This window comes from Lagopus leucura, unplaced genomic scaffold (genome assembly GCF_019238085.1).
Source record: "Lagopus leucura isolate 7727_CA_CO unplaced genomic scaffold, USGS_WTPT01 Super-Scaffold_100157, whole genome shotgun sequence".
NCBI lineage: Eukaryota > Metazoa > Chordata > Aves > Galliformes > Phasianidae > Lagopus > Lagopus leucura.
In genome coordinates this window covers 35,184,357-35,205,016 of record NW_024962334.1, presented here as the reverse complement: position 1 = coordinate 35,205,016, position 20,660 = coordinate 35,184,357, and the positions used below count along the sequence as shown (strand labels likewise).

The following is a 20,660-nucleotide window of genomic DNA, read 5'->3' as shown; positions in this document are numbered from 1 at the left end:
CCCCCAGCAGAGAGGGTGGAGCTAGATGATCTTTAAGTCCCTTTTAAATGCAAGTCCCTCTATGATTCCATGCGAGTTTGGTTGAAAGCACATACATGATACATGCACACCACCCCCTGAGGAAAAGCAAGCGTTCAGCAGCACAGCTCTATGAGCTGGCCAGAAGGCAAATATATACTTTATACCCAAAAGAAACCGCACTTGGCTCTTCTTTGTGTATACCAAGAAGCGTTCAAAATAACGATGTTACACCACAGGACTCACCCCACAAAACAGATCATTCAGTAGATATTTTTACTTTTGAAGTCAAAGTTTTCTGCTTTTGCTTTTAATAACAGATTGGCATTATTCCACTGGAAACATTTCTGTCAAAGTCCCATTGGTGAAAGCAGGAATTGAAGAACAGGTCTGAATTCCTAGGGAGAACATCCCCTAGAAATATAATTAGTATACATTTTTCCTGTAACTACTAAATTTATTTACAAGTTCAAATGTTTTGTATATTCCATTTACGTAACAGGAACTCTGTATTACATTCCGTAGCTTTTTACAGTGGTAAGTAAAAGGAAGAGCCAATGTCCATAATTAAATTGAACCTTTATTATTCCAAAAACAGATGCAAATATGCAGTATATTTCTGTTTCCATTGGCATATTTCTAAAATACATGTACAACTGTAACTAGTCAGCCTAGGCATTTGGTATACTGTTTTTTTAACATTTTCAAGTTCTCCCATGCTGGGATGTCACTATCATAGCTGACAATGGAAAAATAAGCAAATAGAAAGTTATCCTAGTTTCAGAAGAAAAAAAGAATGCATGTGATCTTACTGGAAAAAAAAAAAAAACAAAACAAAAACAGGTATTACACTCAGAAAACTCTAAAGCAATTTAAAGTTAGCTTTAAATGTGGTTATCAATCGTCATTCACATTTATTGGCACCAACCCAACTATCTTCATCTCCAACCATGTCAAACATTCCACATTAACACAATAATGAAGGCCTTTTCTGCAACAGAAGTTTACAGTCCCAAGAGTCTACCATTAATTGTGCAGAAGATTATAATAAAGCTGTGTTATTCCTAAAAACCAGTTCCATGAGAACAGCAGAATACTGGCATACAATTGCTAGCAATCATTTCTACTTGGTTGGAAACTGATTTTTGCAAGAACCCAGAATTTCCAGGAGCTTCTGTAAAAGTTGGATGAAGAAGAGGAGGGGGGAAAAAAACTCACAACAAACAACCAGCTTTCCTAGCTGTATTGAACAGGACTGGGAATGTTATTTGAAACACACGCCTCAAATATTTTCTGAACTACTGCTTTTTAGCAAAAAAAGTAGTGTCCACTTTGAAGAAATTCTTTGTTGGATTATCAAATGCTATACATAGTATTAGCACAAACTAATTATATAGGATCTCCAGCAGTATAAAAGCACTTATCAAATCATATCCGTCTACTGCAGTAATAAAACAAATTAGGAGTCTTGTCAGCAGCACATCAGAGGTCACAGGTGTTTCTCTTATCCCTGCCATGGTACTGCCCAAAACACAGTCCAAAGAGATTGGACATGTTTAGCCTGCTACTGGTGTTCACGTTAAGATCTCTCTCCCAGCTCTGTATGTGTGTATTTTAACTCCAGGAACACTGAGAAGATAAATCTGTAATATTTTTGTTTTACATGAAGCTCTCATAATTCTCTTTAGAGATGCACTCTGTAGCTGCTTCGTTCATACATGTGCTTTGTTGCATTTCCAAATATATCTTCTTTAAAAGTGATCCCTACCTTCAAACAGAGTATGAGCATTAGACTACATACTGCTTTACATGTCAATTTGTCACTACCCATAAAAAACTCTATAGTGCATATTATGGGGTATCACTTCAAACGCACACGTAGCAGCACGACTCAGGAAGCGATGCCAAAACACACCACAGTACATCTGCACATTTTTCTTCTCAGCTTCAACACGACTGACTAAACCAGAACACTGAATTCAACCCTGAGATTTGTCTTTCTGAATAACTTCTTGTGGGAAGAGCAGAAGATGAAGAGCATTTTTTATTCTCGTGTCTTATTCCAATGAGACACAACAAACAGATAAACAACAGAAGCTCACAAGAAACAGAATTAATCATAACATGTCACTAATGCCATACACACATCAGAAAGGGAAAAAAGCTATGCTGCGTAGACTACTGCACTGCTAGATGTACATTCTTCAGATTATCAGTAACTGCATCCCAGAAGTTATCATCTTACTTCTAGTTTTTTCCCCTCTAGAACGATTTGGATTTCTTTGGCATCCAAAGTCTCGTATTTCAAGAGAGCTTCTGCTAAATTCTTGTGTTCTTTTGCATGAGTCTTCAAGATGTTCTTCGCTCGCTCATATGAGTCCTAGTATTAAACAAACAAACAAAAAAGTAGTAGGAATTTAAGACATCTGAACAAAAGTAACAGCTTTTTAAAATTGTTTCTAGGTAAATGCAGCTTGAAACATGTACTTAAAGTCATGCCACACACATCACAGCTCGCACAGCTCCTGTCTCACCAAGATTTAAGAGCTGCTGGCATAACTGCTCAACAAAACATAGCTTTATGCCACCTCCCCATTTTGCAGAAGTACAACTGAAAACAAAATCCACAGACAAGCCTAGTATGACTTAGAAAGCATTTCTACGTCTGTAAAGACCTTATGAAATATTTGATTTTACATAATGGACACTGTTGCAGCATTCAAGATGTTCCTCAAGGTGTAAAGTTCTTCAGACATTGAGCTCTCAAAAAATGTACATCCTGAAAGGTGAACGGCTACCCAGCAAATTTCCTGTTGCTGCAAGTAGAACTGCCAGCAGTACCAGCTTCAATTTTAACTTTCAGTTCTACATTGACAGCTTTTTAGCTCACCAGTCAGTTCAGAAACAGTTTCAGCAATAGTTGTTAGAGTTTAAATATCACTAGATATAAATAGTTCTTATGCCTGTAGGAAACTAAATCAGAATACCAGAACAGATCTGGAAGTTTGGTGACAATCAACTGTTACAACCTTCCCTAAGCATCTGATTCTGATCCCCGTGAGAAACAGAACCCCTGACCAAATGACTCTGATCTCATCCAATGGCCATTTCTGCACAAAACGAGTTAGCAGCAAGTTACGAGATGTGGGAGCAACACGCAGCTGTTGTGTGTCCCATAACACTTTACAGCACTATTTTTTTTCTATGATTACACAACATACAAACCCTGATGTAATGCAAGAGGAAGTGTTAAAGAACATTAAAAACCCAATGCCATCAACATGTTATCCACTGCTTGCGAAGGAATATATACAAGAAGTTTTAACATGCAAATATTCCAAATTGTTGCTATGTGAAATATTGGGAATGCTTTCAACAGCCTACGTATTTTCACTGATATACATCACAAAACTAAACTGATGCTCAACTCATCTCAAAACAAGCATATTACAGCAAAAGGAAGATTCTTACCCGTAAAAGTGTTCTTACTTCTTGTTCAATTGCAGATTGAGTTTCAGGGCTAACTTTACCGGTGTCGGTATAGGTCATAACACCAAGCTAAACAAACAAAATTGTTCACAAAAAGAATTTCAAACAAAAGCAGCAAAACAAGAAGCCTCTCCGTTACCTATGTAGTCACTGCAGAGTTCTGTTCCCATAGATCACACTACAGAACCCAAAGTATTTCATTTAAAAGGAAAACAAAAAAGACTACTGACGCAACAGTGATAATGAAGGAAGTTTCTTTAGAAGTTTACAAAACTCCTTTACCCTGCCCAATACTTTTTTTTTCCCCTGCAGACCTTAGTAACTTTTGAGGTCACTGATGAGGAGAAGATCTTGCAAGTTGATTTTTAAACTAGGGTGTACACAGGTTTTCTAATTCAGTTTCCTATAGCAGGGCCAAATGTAAAGCCTTCCTTTTTGGCAGAACTACTCTGCCTATCACAACTGACAGCCATTACAGAACATTTCTGTGTAGCACGTAAATATTTAAGCACTGATGATACACTACCTTCTCACTCATTCCAAATCTAGTCACCATGAGTTTTGCAATTTTAGTAGCGTTGTCAAAATCACTGGAAGCACCTGGATAGCAAACAAATTTAAATTAATTACTGAAATCAAGTTAAATACGCCTGTCCATGAACTCTAATCACAAATTCTTCTAACTATTGATGACTTGACCTGTTGTGATGTGATCACTTCCAAATATGAGCTCTTCTGCTACTCGTCCTCCCATGCAGACATCCATCTGTGCAAGTAACTGGGATCTAGTTTCACTCCATCTGTCATTTTCTGGGAGCAAAGACACCTGGAAGATAAAGAAACACAGTCAGGTAACAAACTGAAATAATCTGAAAAGTAATCTTGTTTAAATCCAAAGGGGAGTAATGGCTTTACACAACTATGTGAGTGCTCTGGGCCTCCTTCTGGACTATGCCCTCGCCAGCTGAAATAGCTTCCTTTGAGCCACCTCAAAAAAATTAATAACAGAAGCTTACAGGTAGGACCAGAAACAGAACAATCTATTCTATCCATTTCTTATTTTCTACATTTGGACTGATCAACTTCCTGGATGGTTCACACCGATTACTTTATTTATCTGAACACATTAACTTGCACAGAAGTTCTGCAGAAACAGAAAGACTGGAACTACACTTTTTCTTTTCTACCAGGAGCTACCATGCACTTACACAGAGAGAATATCTATAGTAGAGAAACAAGGTAATTAACTAATGTGGTTTAGAAAAAGTCACGCAAGACACAAAACAACCAGATTAAGTATGTGTGTATTAAAAGTGCAGCTAAGCAGCACTGCTACTCTCTGATCCTTCAGACATTCTTCTGAGTGCTGCACTTGAGTGCTATTTTAACTGTAGCAGAATCAAATCAGTATATGAGCAAGAGCTACTGTATTTCGGAATGAAGAATATTTGTACCACATAAGAGACAACCAGCTTGCCAAGAGACTGCTGAAACAGCAAATCTCAATACACATTATAATACAAGGACAACAAATAGCACTGCTGCCAAAATACTTTTTAGAATTATCAGTAAACCAACAAAGAATTATAAAAAATACTCACATGCCCCAGGGTTGTTCCTCGTGTCATGATGGTAGCCTTGTTGATCGGCATTGCATCCTTGGTATAGTATGCAATGATGGCATGTCCAGACTCGTGGTAAGCAGTGATGGTTTTGTTTTTTTCATCAATCTCTACACTTCTGCGCTCAGGTCCTGCAAAGGAAGGAAAATTAAACTTGCCTGTACAGCTGGCAGCCGTGGTACATGTGGAATATGCATACTCAGGGTACAAAGTAGCAGTCGAACAGTATACAAGCATAACTAAAATACTATTTGTAAATACTCTGCATTTAATGAGCATTAATTAGCGTCCAAAATTGACCTACCTGTAATTAACAGCAAAGCTGCCTCTAAAGGAATAGACTAAAATGAATCATGAACCTGCCTATCTGATGAAACTGCACTTCCTCTCGAGTTTGATTAGAGTAGACCTTAAGTCTATATGTCACAGGTGTTTGTGTTGTGTTACCATATGACAGTTAATAGAAAGGAGTTCCGGGTTTCTAGTTACCTATTCCTAAACGGAGGGTAGGAGGAAATCAAACCTGCACCTTCCTCCGCGTTCAAGTATAAAACAGAATTTCTGATAGAGCACTCTTAAAGAATGTTTTCTACACTGGATTTAACATTATTCTCTGGTCTCAAATTCTATTCAGAATTAACTAAACAGAAGATGTATTTGTATAAAAACAAAAACCCTCTCTTATTCTATGAAAGTGTAAATCACACACACACAGAAAACTGCTTTAACATATACTATGTGTTATGTATATTGTGTCCTACCCATTAGGATTTTGTCCTTGGAGAATTCCAACTCCTTCATGGTTACCATATCTTTTCCATCAACAGCTGCCTTCAAGGCAGCTTGATTTACAAGATTCTCAAGCTCTGCTCCAGAAAAACCAACTGTGCCTCGTGCAATTATTTCTGGATCAACAGCTGTGGGGAAAAAAAGAAAGTCGTTCAGGTCCACATTGCTCCTGAAAAATCTTCCACCATGAACAGATACCAAGAAGTGATCAAATTATGAGCAAGAACCACGTTCTATTAAGAACACTGCATTCAACAGAAGTGCTCAAAGAAATGAGTGCTAATGCTTAAAGACACTATTCAGAGGAGGTAAGAAACACTGCCTCAGAAAACTGTCTTAACACTCTGTAACATTGTGTATTATTGTCTTGTTTATTTTTAGGTATGAGGTAGAGATACTGCTGCTGTTGGAATAAAGGGCTGAGATATCAATGGGCTGGCTGAATATGAACAGTTATGTCAAAAGATACTGTAAAAAGGTATTTACTTACATTGATCATACTTGATTTTATTAAGATACCATTTCAGAATTTCCGTGCGACCTCTTACATCAGGCTTGGGAACAGTAACTTGCATGTCAAAGCGACCAGGACGAATTAGAGCACTGCAGGGAGAAGATCATTTAATACACTGACTCAAAAAGGCTGCAGTAAACTTTTCCCAAGAGATATGAGCAAGACAAATGTACCTGACCCTTCTAAAGACATCTACATAAACCACATTTCATTTCTTATTTGTGGCTAAAGTCAGATAAAAGATACGTTGCCAACCAATTTTTAATGTTTTTTTACTTGTAAATACAGTAAGATAGTATTGCTAACTACTACTAAACTGCACTGCAAACAAGAAGCACAGTCAGTCAAGTCAAAAACCTTGCAGAAGTTTTAGTTATTTAGAAGTAGATTACTTATTTTTTAATACTTAGCTTAACAACCTTTTAAGTGCCTCTTCAATTTAAGTAACTCTTCAATTTACAAACCTCTTTAGCTGCAAATACTTCCCACTATAATACTGTAATAACTGAAAATTACCAAAGCAAGCTTTAGTTGCTGTATTTAAAAAAAAGAAAAACATGCCATGGAAGTGATGAATGAGTTATACTCACTTATCTAATGCTTCAGGGAAGTTTGTCGCACCGATAATAACAACACCTTCATTAGGTTTAAAGCTGTATTAAAAAAAAAGACAAAAATGCATTTTTATACAGAATTTACACTTATTTTTAAACAATTTCTATTTCTTATTAGGGATGACTTCAACTGACCAGTCATCTCAACTCACATTTGATCCACTAATGACTACATTTATCGCAGTAACTGGTTGAAAATCATGCCCTGATGTCAGAGTTGAGATCTGATAAGAAATGATTTCAGGTAACTGTAGATACTACATTACTGTAACTTAAAAGCTTCTGTGTTACTTAAGGCCATTAATGATGACTTTCTACTACTGCCAACAGTAACATAAGAGCATTATCATAGTATCATAGAGATTTATAACTTTTAAAAATACTTTTAAGGATAAGACAACCAAACTGTAAGGAGAAAAATTAATCCAAATATTCAAAATACTAGTCAACACCTTCTATACCCTCAGAATCCAGATATTTACCCATCCATTTCAGCAAGAAGTTGATTAATGGTCTGCCTTGAATATGGATGCATTGGGGATTCAATTCTCTTCCCACCAACGGAGTCCAACTCATCAATAAATATAACACATGGTGCATTTGCTTTTGCTTCCCCTGACAAAAGAAAAATAGCTGAAGGACACTTCAACCACACAAACTAACAGAAAGCATATGATGCAATTCAGGATTCTCCTATTTCTATTAGCCTTGCATTGGAACATTGTATCATCACCTAAACTGTCACAATTTTAGCCTCCATTTCAAAAAATATATTTCATTCTTGAAGCAACAGAGCAGCAAGTTTTTCATCTCTACACCAGCTTCTATATTCTTATCATGCTACAAAAAATTACAAGTGCAGCAGATTAAGAAATTCACCCTATCCTCTATCAGCTCCATACAACAGTTTATTTCTCAGGCTCGGGTACAAAACATTAATCTATTAAGTAAAAATAATGTCATTTTTACAGAGCCTGCCTTTTAATGGTGAAAGACATCACCCTCAAGCATACAGGTAATGAGAACAAAATAAAATACAGTAATAAACTTTAAGATACGTTTTATACATGCATACCAGGATGCAGTTCATGCCATCCAGCTGAACATACAAGTAGTGTCAATGTTAAGCTGACCTGTACTTATCTAAGCTTCCATAACCCACAGAAAGAAAGGCACGCTTTGTTCCCCTTCTAAAAGGAAGTGACCTCTCTTCTACAAATGCAAATCACCTCTTACAGTGCCGATGCACAACACTATCAATCGTACATGCAAAAGATAAGTTCATTTCCCCCTCAACACCCTCTGTAATATTTAATTTATTTCCATAGTTAAAGAAAGCCTCTCTTGTGCTAAACCTAAAAATGTAACAGTTTCATTCTAAAGCCCTTTCCTCTAGTCCCATTGAAGGGAGCAAGCTTTACATTTTATGGTCATACAATTACAAATTGAAATATTATTTTTACTTACAGAACACTGCGTCTTTGATTAAATAACTTCTACTCTCACTGGCATGCTGTAACATCAGTTATAATTTTGCTACAATTTCATTTTGACCACCAAGTGTCTACAACCAATTGCTGCTCATGGAAATCTGAGACACTTAAACACTTACAGCTTTGTTATCCTGAGACGGTGCTATTTTCCAGTAACCAAAGTTGTACCTTATCATACTTTCACTATCTGTAAGCAATACTGAATACTCATGTTGCACACTGAAAGATTTCAAAAACACAACTGCTCAACTTACTGAATAGGCTTCGGATGCGGCTCGCTCCCACACCAACAAACATCTCATCAAACTCTGACCCAGAAGCGTAATAAAATGGCACATCAGCTTCACCAGCTACAGCTCGAGCAAGAAGAGTTTTGCCAGTACCAGGTGGTCCAACCAACAGAATACCTGAAAGGAAAGAAAATATAGAAGAAAAACCACCCAACAAGGACAAATCCATACAGCCTTATTGTCCAGCTGTGCTTTCTGTGCATTAAAGGAATTTACATTTGGCTTCAAAAAGCTGTGCTATCCTATTTCAGATATGTATGAAGAGGCCCCTTTAAAAGATCTGGAGTCTGATCCACATTTAAACAACCACAAAAAAAAGGTTTGTAAGACTATCAAATAAAAGCTGAAACAGGACAAAATGGTGAAATCCACTACAAATGCCTAACATTGTTTTACTATTTATCTCAAATATAAACAAAATGGAACTGTGGTATTTAGTATCATTTTGATCATGCACCTTTTTGACTCCAAAACCAAAGGAAAAAATATTCAAGGATTAGTCTGTAAATCAGTCATTCAACATGGAACAAAGCTACAAAATATGGCTATGTCTACATACAGTTCTCACTTCTGTGAGCAATGATTCTTACCTTTTGGAAGTTTACCTCCAAGTACAGTAAATTTATGTGGGTTTTTCAGGAATTCTACAACTTCCTGCAATTCCTGTTTAGCTTCTTCAACCTATACATTAAAAGCATGTCACAAAGAGTCAATAAGCACTCATAAAATATTGCATCTTTTCGTAGATAAACTTTGTACTACAGGCTTAGATAAGTTTATTTGAACAGAAATATAAAATGGAAGGGAAGGAGATAAGAGTATCACAAAACTTTTGTATTGATACCAAGCCTATTTCCTAGAATTGTTTACATGAATCAGTAACACTGAAGTTCACAAAACTAAGGGATAACCAAACAGTTCAGGACCAGATCTGACCTCCAAGACAAATATGGAATCACAAACTATGTCAAGATATCAACTTAATCAGTTAAAAAGATCAAGCTATTCAGGCAAGGGGAAGCCCTCATTTTGCAACACACAGCCAAGGAACAGATGAAGAGCAAAAATAATAAAGTTATCCCACCAGCAGTGCCAGGCCCAGTTGTTCCTAGGAATCTCCGTATCTCCAATAAATATGTGAAAATGCAATCATCATGTCTTTCAAACATAAAAATAAGTGTGTGAAGTCAAAACCACAGATTCTAACTTGAAGTCAGTATGAAGCTCTGCTTAGATTCCAATATATTGATAAAGTTTTGGAGGAAGGAGAGGAGCAAAGAAATGAGGCCAGTTACTGCAGACTGCACTGCTCCTCTACTTCACAGAAATAGGAAATGTAGTTCAATCATTCATAGTCTTCATTCACTTCAGTTTTAATGCCTTAAGCTTATCCAAATATGAGAAAGATCTGTTTCTTTTAAAACAGGCCATAAGAAGCAGTTCCTTTAACATAGCAAGATGTTCTCCAGGCTCACAGTGCTTACTCAAAGACTTAACAAATTTCTGAATTGACTTTTGAGTTCAGAACTTTTGAACTTACCCCTTTTACATGTTCAAAGGTGACATTTTTCAGCTGGATTGGATCCACTGCTGCATCAAAGATACTTGATGTTCTAAAGCGTACTGACAGCAGAAAAGGCAAAATTTATGCAGTTACTTTGTTCCAAGAGCATACCTTGCACTCCAAATCCATACAATGTTAAGCCATCACCTTTACACACAGCCTTTTAAAAAGCAATGTTTCCATTTACAAGTGTGCAGCAAGAATAAAAAACACTAAAAAAATATTTAAAATATTTTCAGTTAATTCAGTGGTAAGCTCTTTTAGGTATAGAAAGCTTTGCATCCAAAAGCAGATACACAGAAACACAAGCTTTCCTTCAACACGAAGGTGAAATTCTCCACTTATCTGAGCTCAGCCTTTGTTCATTCTGCCATTTCCAAAGGATTTTTCATGAAGGCAGTTGGCCATGCAAGTACCTACTCACTGTAAATTAGGTTGTGACCATAAATAGAAGTTGAAAAACTGAATCCTATTCCCTATTGCTGACAACTTAGATGTCACATCATTTAAATTCAAAGACTAACACAGTCTATGAAGAAACTACTTCTATATTAGTTTCCACACAACCATTTCACTGAAATAATCAGGAAAAAATAAAAAACCAAAGCTGTTCTTGAAAATGTTCTGTAGCATTAGTGTTTAAAAGACTGTAGTCAAAAGCAGTAACTATCTCTCACTAGTACATTGAGATATTATCCTAAAAACAATCATATAAAAACACTTTTAGTTTGAGCTAAACTTTTAGTTTGAGCTAAACATGCTGGAAGGAATAAAGAAAGTAAAATAGTTTCAAAAACATAACTAACCAGCATCTGAAAAGGAGCCTTTCCCAGGTAAAAATGAGGAATATACAGCAAGATAAAAACACAAGACGAAGAGAAAGAAGGAAAGCAAACGGGATCTTCTTAAGGAATCTGTAAAAGAAAACAAAGTAAAATATTAAATAGGCGAAAATAAACTACATTCTGAAAGCAAAAAAAAAAACAACCATGGACTAAAACAACTTACCGAGTGTCTTCTGCAGGAATACCTGTGCTTTCAAAAAGCCCTCTGCAAAACCAGTTTTAAAAGCATCCTGGTGTGCTTCTGGGATGTTTTTTGTTTTCATTAGTGCATCCAAGTTCTCAACATCAATTCTTCGTTTTCTCAGTAAAAAGCCCTAAAACACATTCCACAAGAATGTTAGCCTATGCTAAGTTCTGATACACAGTTAACTTCTTTGGTACCATGGTGAGGGAAAGGGAAAAACAAAAGCTTAGAATTCAGATGCTGCGGGGTTAGACAATATAAACCAGTAGGCTAAGTGTGAGATCACAAAGGTAGAAGCAGGAGCCATCTTGATTTTTGCTCTGAGCAGATCAGGCCTCTCAAATCAAAGACCACCACCACCACATGGAGCTAACTCTGGTGCATCTCCATCCATAGAAAATTTAGTCCATAGATTAAGTAAACCACACATGCCTAGACAAATTGGAAAGTTCAGAGCTAATTTACACATAAAATAAGAACCAATGCTATAATTAGCCTGACTTCCACATAACCAGTTAGGAGCAAAGAGTATCAAAATCAACTTTGTCTTGGTAAGTGCCTGGCCACCCCAAGCCTCTACTGAATTCTCTACTGAATTAAGAGAATTAAGAGCAGACAAGTTTTTAAACCCATAGAAACATCAAGTATAAAGTTTCTGCATCTTAATAAAAGATAACTATTATAAATAAGTCTATTCTCAAAGCATCAATAACACTCTGAATCACTAGGGAAAAAAAATTTAAGAAAAAGGTTTTATGTTAACTCTCTGCTTTAAATACTTAACTGACTCCAAGCTATTTTAAACAAAACCACAAAAACAGAATAGACAGTTTTATTTCCAAAACTTAAAACCAGTTTCTCGATTTGAAATTATCTCCCTAAAGATTAAAATAATCCCTAGTCATAACATATTAAACAAATCTGTGCATTACTGAGAAAACCAGCACGTTGCCATTTAGTTCAGAATTTACAATTACTAATGTAAAAAAATCTTAGAGCGCTCTTGGTAAATTACAAAGATTTACTTAAGAAGCACAACTTCCTAAAGTCATCTGTAGTTACCTTCAAAAGTGAAGGAAAAGAACTCTTTGTTTCAGTGAGTTGTTCAGTGGTTGACTGCAAACGCCTCGATTTCGACCGTAACGTCTTGAAGCTCCGGGTCTGCATGTAGACTTGGGTTTGAAAACAAAAAGGAATTACGAAAAATGGAAAATTTAGAACTATCCCTTACTACCACACTGTGATTAAAAACACAGGTAATTTCAATTTATTAAATGAAAAATATATGGAGCAAATATAACCTCCCCAAAATAATCAAGTTAAAAAGCAAAGAGAACCGCAGCCCATTTCCAGCCAAAAAAAATGTGAAGTTGTCTGAAGGCACTTTTGGATCTGCTAGGAATAAACAGCATAAATAAATAAAACATTGTAATGGTAAGCGCATTGTTAGGCAGCCCTGAACAACAGCTGTAATCCAAGCTTTCAGTTTCAAGTATGCTATGCTGTGTTTTACAATACATTTTTTCCATAATAATTTTTAAGGAAAATGGATCAGCTCTATCGTCATCTCTGAGAACAGCAGAAACAAACAGATCAATTAAATCTGGGCACTCTGACAAATCTTTCATATTTGAAATCTCATCCAGAAAGGATGGGAATGAAAATTCATGCTTTAAGACAAGATCTATTCAAAAGCTCAGCTAAAAAGCTGCCCTGAAGAGATCCTGAATGACTGTGATGCATTATTAATGTAGAAAGTGACAAAAGAAATCAGACAGTTGGAATACAAGGAGTTTATAACACTGCAGGTCTTCCTTCATGACAACAGAAACCTCGTGGTGGAGATTTTAATCACAAAGTACAAAAGCCAGGAGTGTTAAACTTCTTTCACTAAAGCATTCTAAGATAATCAACAGCAGTCTAAAGGTCAGTTGTTACGTGGGACTTGTTTTATCACAGAACAGCACCACAGAAAAAGAACTTCTGCAGTTCACCCACTCCAACCTCTGTTCAAAAGAGGGCAAACTTCAACATCAGATCAGGCAGTTCAGTCACAACTTCACCAAAAAAATTCTTCCAGAACTTCATCATTCTCACTGTGAAAACTCCCCAGCACAAATTTCCTTTGTGATTACTTGCAACTGCTGCCTCTCCTTCAAGGTGCAGGAGAGAAAGGTAACTAATTTGGCACCACCAGCAATTAGATCCCATCCTGCCCTCTCTTCTGCTGACTTCAAAAGCTCCAATCTTTCAGCTGCCACCATACTGTAGGTGCATTACACTCTGTACTCTTCCAGTGCTGGGCTGCCTCTACTTTGTCAACACTTCTCTTGTAACTGAGGGACACAAACCAGATACAGTATCCAGATGCAGCCTCAGAAAAAACAGATGTCAGTATTTGAACTCACTGAGCTCCTAATTACTTCCTTGCTAAAACAGCCCTGTTATTACCTTGCTTTTACACATCATGTATCCAGGAGCAGTTTAAACAAATCATGAAACCTTAGAAAGACCATTACATTCAACAGATTTATGGGTTTAAAATAAATCTTCTGTTGTCTTTTAATAATATTATACACAAATACTAACACCTTTGAACAATATTCTTGTTACAGCACATTTACTAACGTAAATCTGAAAACATACTGCTCAAATGCAAGAATAGTCTCAAAATTACTGTGCTAGTATCAATTTAAAGGCTCTTCCTGGGAGTTTACCAATGTTTCCTGCATGACCTCTTCTAAAAAAAGACCTTTCAAAATGAAAACGTAATGAAAATTAAAAGCAAAGTGCAGTTCACTGTTTCATACCTGGCCAACACCTGAGCTCGGAACAGAAGTGTTGGAGGGGATGAGGAGTCTGTCTGTACAAACATGATGAGCGTAAAGCACTAAAGATGTCCACAAACCCTGTAAGAATTGATATAACAGAACATAAACACAGGTTAAATGGTAATTAAATATTACCTCCCGTTGCTTTTCCCTTTCTTAAACATGAATTCCACTTTACTAGTTCCCCCATCCTTCTCTGACAATCGAGACGTTGTTTACATGCTTCTTTCCCCAACACATCACTGTACATCTTTATAACACCTTCACTTCCTGCATTTATAGAATCATAGACTCACAAGGTTGGAAACGACCTACAAGATCATCCAGTCCAACCGTCTCCTCATCACCATTGCCTCCACCAGCACTAAACCACATCACACAGCACGTCATCCAGACGCCTCTTGAACACCGCCAGGGACGGCGACTCCACCACCTCCCTGGGCAGCCATTCCAGTGCCTGACCACTCTCTGAGAGAAAAAGTTACTCCTTATGTCCAACCTAAACCTCCTCTGATACAGCTTGCGGCCATTACCCCGCGTCCTGCTCGTTGCCTGGGAGAAGAGGCCAAATCCCTCTTCACCACAGCCTCCCTTCAGGAGGTTGTACAGTGCAGTGAGGTCTCCCCTGAGCCTCCTCTTCTCCACGCTGAACAACCCCAGCTCCCTCAGCCGCTCCTCATCAGCCCTGTGCTCCAGACCCCTCACCAGTTTCATTGCCCTTCTCTGGACACGCTCCAGGACCTCAACATCTTTCCTGTAGTGAGGGGCCCAAAACTGAACACAGTGCTCGAGGTGCGGCCTCACCAGAGCTGAGTACAGGGGGATGATCACCTCCCTGCTCCTGCTGGCCACACTATTTCTAGTCTGGCCAGGATGCCGTTGGCCCTCTTGGCCACCTGGGCACACTGTTGGCTCATGTTCAGCCGAGCATCAACCAACACCCCCAGATCCTTCTCTTCTTCACACATTTAAGGCCAATCCCAACAAAACATATTTAAGGAAACACTCTTGCTTTGTTGTTTTTTTCCCCCCAGCAAGGAAATACTCTACTCGTCCTGTTAACAGTTTGTTACCCTGAACTCCCTTTTATTTAGTCCTCACATAACACTGCTTCAAACAAAAAAAAATGGAACAGCCTTATGTAAACTAGGGATTTTCACATGTGTTACACTAGTAAGTGAGCAAAATCCATTTTATTTGGTGGAATAACGTGGTGATTAAATTTCTAGCTCAGTCTCGTCATTAAGACAACATGTACTCATGCTACAACTGAGTTCAGACAAGTTCAACAATCACCAACTTCAAGTATGAGCTCAAAACTGGATTTAGATATCTAAAACATAAAAGAACAACCCCATGATTCAAATAAACAAGATATTAACGGTTTCATTAAGAAACATACTAGACATTTTAAAACTATGAGTTATCTACAACACAAGAAGAACACAGCTCTTTCACAATTTAACTCAGCTCGTGTTCATCAGCACTTCACTCTAAAACATACCATGCTTATTTTCAAAGAACGACTCAGCAGAGACGTAGGACGTGTGCCACCGCGACGAGGCTTTGTTATCGGGATAGTACCCAGGAAGCAACCTGTTCATGAGCTCTTTGTACTGGTGAGGTTTCAAATCAGACAATCCCAGATCTCTGAAATTAAGTACAGACTGGAAAAAAAGAAGTGTTCAGAATTTACTTTGTGTTGTTAATAACTTGAAATTAGCCATGTTAATCGCAAAATATAGGTGCTGCATTGAGACGAAAAGTTCAGACAAAAAAAAATAAGCAATGAGAAAGAAATGAAAGGACACAGTTTAAGAGTATTTGCTACTGTCAACACAAAACAGCTTCTCCATATGCACACGCTGATATTTTCATTATCAGGGTACACTTACTGTAAGCAAATTTTCTTCCCAATTCAGTCTTCTTTTTTAATACCTTTCACGATAGAAAGTCCTGATAGGACAAGGGGAAATGGTATCAAAGTAAAGAGATTGAATTTGGATATAAGGAATTATTTTTTTCTTTTTTAAACTTTTTTTTCCACAATAAGGGTGGTGAGGCGGTGGCACAGGGTGCCCAGAGCAGCAGTGGACATTTAAGGTCAGGCTGGATCAGGCTACGAGCACCCAGTGTGGGTGCCCCAGTTTTTCCATCCCAGGGGAGCTGGGCCTGTAAGGGCCCCTTCCAACCCAAACAGTTCTATGATTGCAGTAGACGTGAAAAAAAAATGCTCTTTTCCAATTCTTTCTGACTTTCATGACTGAGTGAGCAGAGGGTGTGAGGGGATGATGTACAGCAATATCCAACCATTTTATTTCATTCACGTGGGAAAGGGACAAAATCCCACTTTCTCCTTTGCTTTTTGGCCAAGCTTTTACAGAAAAACTTCGATAAAGCAAGTTTAGCAGCAACATGAAGACTGGATATTTAAAAACTATATCCAGAATTCAAATAAAAATCTGAAAATAAAAATCATTTTTGTATGAAAAGAAAGGTATGAGGTGAATGGACACAATGAAAGGAAAAAGTTTGTATTTAGAGGAGCATAAGAACTAAGATCTGTAATTTCTTACACAGAAAATTGAAGATACTATGAGAAAAGCAAAAGGTGCATCCACGTGAGTTATCGAAGAAGCAATCCTGATTTACGTAAATGTAATCTTGTATTTTACAGGTGGGTATCTTTTAAACATGCTCAACTACAAAAACATTTTTTTCCTATTGGCTTTGACCCTTCAAAATATATATTAGCCTCTCAAGAGAGCTTTTCACTAGAGTTATTATTTTCTTAACCAAGAAGCAAATGTATGCCAAGCTATCCAAAATGTATTTGCACATAAATTACGTTTTTTTATTGTTAGAACATTATGGGTTGTATTTTCATTTTTCCTAAATCATTTTAACATAAACTTTATGTTGTATTTTTGAGGTGAAACTAGATGCTCAGTAAGACATACATGAATAAAACATCAAAGCTGAAGTCATTTTAAAAGTCTCCTGGATGTATCCACAGTTATCACTGCATTCAAAGCTGAATTAAGCAGAAACAGGTTCTCTTCATCTCAGGGAATTATTACTGAGACAGGTACCAGCTGCATTTTTTTCTTATAAATGAAGTACTGTATTTTTGTAGGACTAACAAGACACTGACTTACTGAAGTTCTGTCAAAAGAAAGTTGCATTCCATCCATTCCTATTCCCATTACATCATTTTATAAAACGAGTCAAATGTTGAACTAAGTTATAAGCAAAAGACCCATTTTCTAAAAGTTTCCAGTACCTCACTGCTCTGAGCATCGTGCTCTGAGGTGGTGTCCCTCTGGGCAGGCTGTACAGATGTTGTGCTGGGAGTTTTAGTGGAGGGTTTTGGAGAATGAAAGGCATTGATAAGGTGACTCAAAGGAACAGTAGCCTGTAAGAAAAAAAAAAAACAAAACACTTTAAGCTGTCTTCAACAATTTAAACAAGTCTCCCTTCCAAACCATGGCTGAAAGTATCTTGTACATTGCCTTTTAACAGAGAATTGCATAACAAATCACACGTACTTCATTTCAACACAACACGGTGAGTTGGTAGCTCAAATTACAGAAAAAAATTTAAGTATGTACAACAGAATAGAAGATCACAAAGTTTGGATGAGAAAAACAGCTACATTTCCTGTTACTTTTCAGACATAACGTGGATTCTAGAAAGCAATCGCTACATTTTCAAATACAGAAACAGGTACAAATTATCAACATTTAGGCAACACAAAGACAGCCCTCAGTTCCCACCTAAACATTTAGTTAGAAAACTAACACAACTTATGGATGCTTGCTGAGTATGAAAACAAGGTTACTGTTACAATTAATACTTCCATAATGAATTTCAGGACTGTTTTTCCTCCAAGTATGATTTATTTGTTGTACTACAAAAGTGCTGTTACAGCTAGATAACAGAACAATATAATTTGTTGGTATCTTTGACAAACACTCCACAATTTTGTATCTTATTTGTATGAAATGATTGAAACTAAATGTGATTTTCCCTTATAGGAATTAAGCTTCTATCCACAGGAAAGATGTACAGCTTTTGGAGAAGGTCCAGAAGGCAGCCATGAAGGCAATTAGAGGGCTGGAGCACTTCTCCTATGAAGACAGGCTGAAAGAGCTGGGCTTGTTCAGCCCATTAAAGAGAAGGCCGCAGGGAGACCTCACTGCAGCTTTCCAATATTTAAAGGAAGATGATGAACACAAGGGGAATCAATTTTTTTTATGCAGGTAGCCAGTGTTAGGACTAGGGGAAACGGTTTTAAACTAAAGGAGGGCAGATTTAGATTGGATGTCAGGGAGTTTTTTGACTGACTGTTGAGGTGCTGGCCCAGAGAAGCTGTAGATGTCCCATCCGTGGAGGTTCAAGGCCAAGTTGTAAAGGGCCCTGTGCAGCCTGGTCTAGAACTTGATCTAGCAGCTGGCAACCCTGTCTGTAACAGGGTGCTTGGAACTCGATGATCCTTGAGGTCCCCTCCAACCCAAGCCATTCTGTGACCGCAGTTAGTTAAATTACCTCCCGAATAGAAACATACAAGCACACAAAAAGGAAACACAGACCTTTGGAGAGACAGAGGTAAAGCAATAGCAAAACTATTTCCACACTGAAAAAAAATCTGCAAGTTGACACCACCTCTTGAAATGTTCAAATGCTGTTTATTTACAGTTACTGCCTTTCAGGAACTCTTTTTACATGGTATTTCTGAGGCCATCTTGGTGTCAGGACAAAACTAAGCATAAAGATCACCTGTCTAGTAGACTTCACGATGTAGCTGCAGAAGAGAATACTCTTCAAGCAAAAGTAACAGAAAAAGAAAGGTAAATGAGATCACTCCTCTCACCAGTGACCAGGACTTAACTTCAGATACTAAGATGGACTATAATAACACAGAAAACTCTGGATTACCCGTGGACATATTACCTTGATAGTAGATCTCATCAAGCTGATTTTACTTGAAGCTATTCAAACCCCATGGGTAAACAGTGTTTAATCATGGGGATTTAATCAAAATCTTAATACTTCAAAGGAACTTATTTGTAAATACTGTGGGCTCTAGCATTGTTAAAATAAATAACACACCTCTTTTCCTCCATAAAGTGATACTTCTATGACTTGAAGCACTTTTTTTCCTGTTCTGTAGAGTTTTTAAGTTTACATTTTCTTCCTTAGGATCCCATTTTAGCAACCTCTCTGAGTATCACACCAGCCTATACAAAGCATACACACACAGCACAGTTAATTCTGCAGTTCAGCAGCCCTCAGCCATTTCAGTGACACCATTTTGTGAATTGGTATGCCCTGGGCTCCTGCTCCATCATGACCACGGCTGCCATGAATACACAGTACAAATCATTTCAACACTTCTGAAACGCCCCAGTGCCAGCATGTATCGCTAGGCAGGGAGGAGTTGGGCTGCAGCTCCCGCTGTGTGAACACCTCCTTGCGACTGCTGATTAAGCCCCTGCTTAAGCTCTTCAAGAACTTCCACGTGTTTTGACTAGACAGAAGGTACAGAAAGACTGCGATGCACAATGTGAGAACTCCCTCAGAAGTAACTGCTCCAAGATAAACTCCAGAAGTTTGCAGTAAGATTATAAAGGCTCCAATGGTCAAAGTTGGCACGCAAACCGCTTACCAACCTTCCCCCTTGCATTTCGCAACACATAAACGTGGAATGATGCATTCACAAAAACAACATCACTGCTCTCACTTCGTAACATCAACAAAAGCAATTAACGCAAAGCCCACTGTAACACAGTAATTCCACCAACGCAAAACTCAAGGATAAAAGCACTGGTTCAGATGAAAGCCCACACAACCCACAAGTGACATCCTGCACGCTAGTTCACAAACGGTGTCCTCCCTTCCAACTGCATCCAAATTGTTTTACGTAAGATAATTAAAGGACTTCTCCTGCACAACTGCTTAAGCCGCTTCTTTCTCACTGCCATAACGCCCCGTGACAGCCCACTGCACAACTCCAGCTGTGCGAATAGAGCAGCCCCCGCTTCCACGACAGACACAAACAATAAGAAATGCCTCCTGCAGGTTACCTGCTTCAGCCGTACCCCGCTCCCTCCTCCACTGCCACGTTCTGTTCCTCTGTTCTCCCCCGCCCCAGAACGCCAAACGGCCGCAGCCCCGCAGGGACCCCCGCCGCCGGCCCAGCACCCCGTCCGAGGCCCAGAGGAGCCCCCGAGAGCCGTCCCGTGCGGAAGGGCCCCGAACGCCGCGAACTGCGCACCGCCAGACTCCTTACCTGAGGCTGCACGGTGGAAAAGGAAAACATTCTCCCAGCAGCGAGCACGGGGCGCCGCCCCGCTTCCCGGCCCACGAGAGAAAGCCGTGCCCTCCCGCCGCCCGGCCGCTGTAGC

General features: G+C 38.3%; 1 protein-coding gene across 1 annotated transcript; it reads right to left on the bottom strand.

The window, feature by feature from the left end:
- Window positions 1-578: 578 nt before the first annotated feature.
- YME1L1 (YME1 like 1 ATPase) lies at window positions 579-20,660 on the bottom strand. Its single transcript, XM_042888331.1, has 19 exons — window positions 20,546-20,660; window positions 17,537-17,668; window positions 15,758-15,920; window positions 14,233-14,331; window positions 12,485-12,594; window positions 11,402-11,552; window positions 11,200-11,307; window positions 10,370-10,452; window positions 9,420-9,510; window positions 8,794-8,946; window positions 7,529-7,661; window positions 7,023-7,085; window positions 6,409-6,521; window positions 5,891-6,046; window positions 5,109-5,260; window positions 4,207-4,333; window positions 4,034-4,107; window positions 3,490-3,576; window positions 579-2,398 (listed from the first exon to the last, which is right to left on the bottom strand). Exons 1-19 carry the CDS (start codon window positions 20,573-20,575, stop codon window positions 2,255-2,257), a joined length of 2,169 nt encoding a protein of 722 aa, XP_042744265.1. The 5' UTR covers window positions 20,576-20,660; the 3' UTR covers window positions 579-2,254.

What these genes read in the sequence shown, in the direction of transcription:
- YME1L1 (XM_042888331.1), bottom strand. Translation starts at nt 20,575, where the DNA reads ATGTTTTCCTTTTCCACCGTGCAGCCTCAG. An exon ending in CTTCTTGCTGAAATGGATGG is followed by an intron (nt 7,086 to 7,528) that starts GTAAATATCTGG and finishes TTTTTAATACAG; the next exon opens with CTTTAAACCTAATGAAGGTG. An exon ending in TAAAATCAAGTATGATCAAT is followed by an intron (nt 6,047 to 6,408) that starts GTAAGTAAATAC and finishes TTTTCCCCACAG; the next exon opens with CTGTTGATCCAGAAATAATT.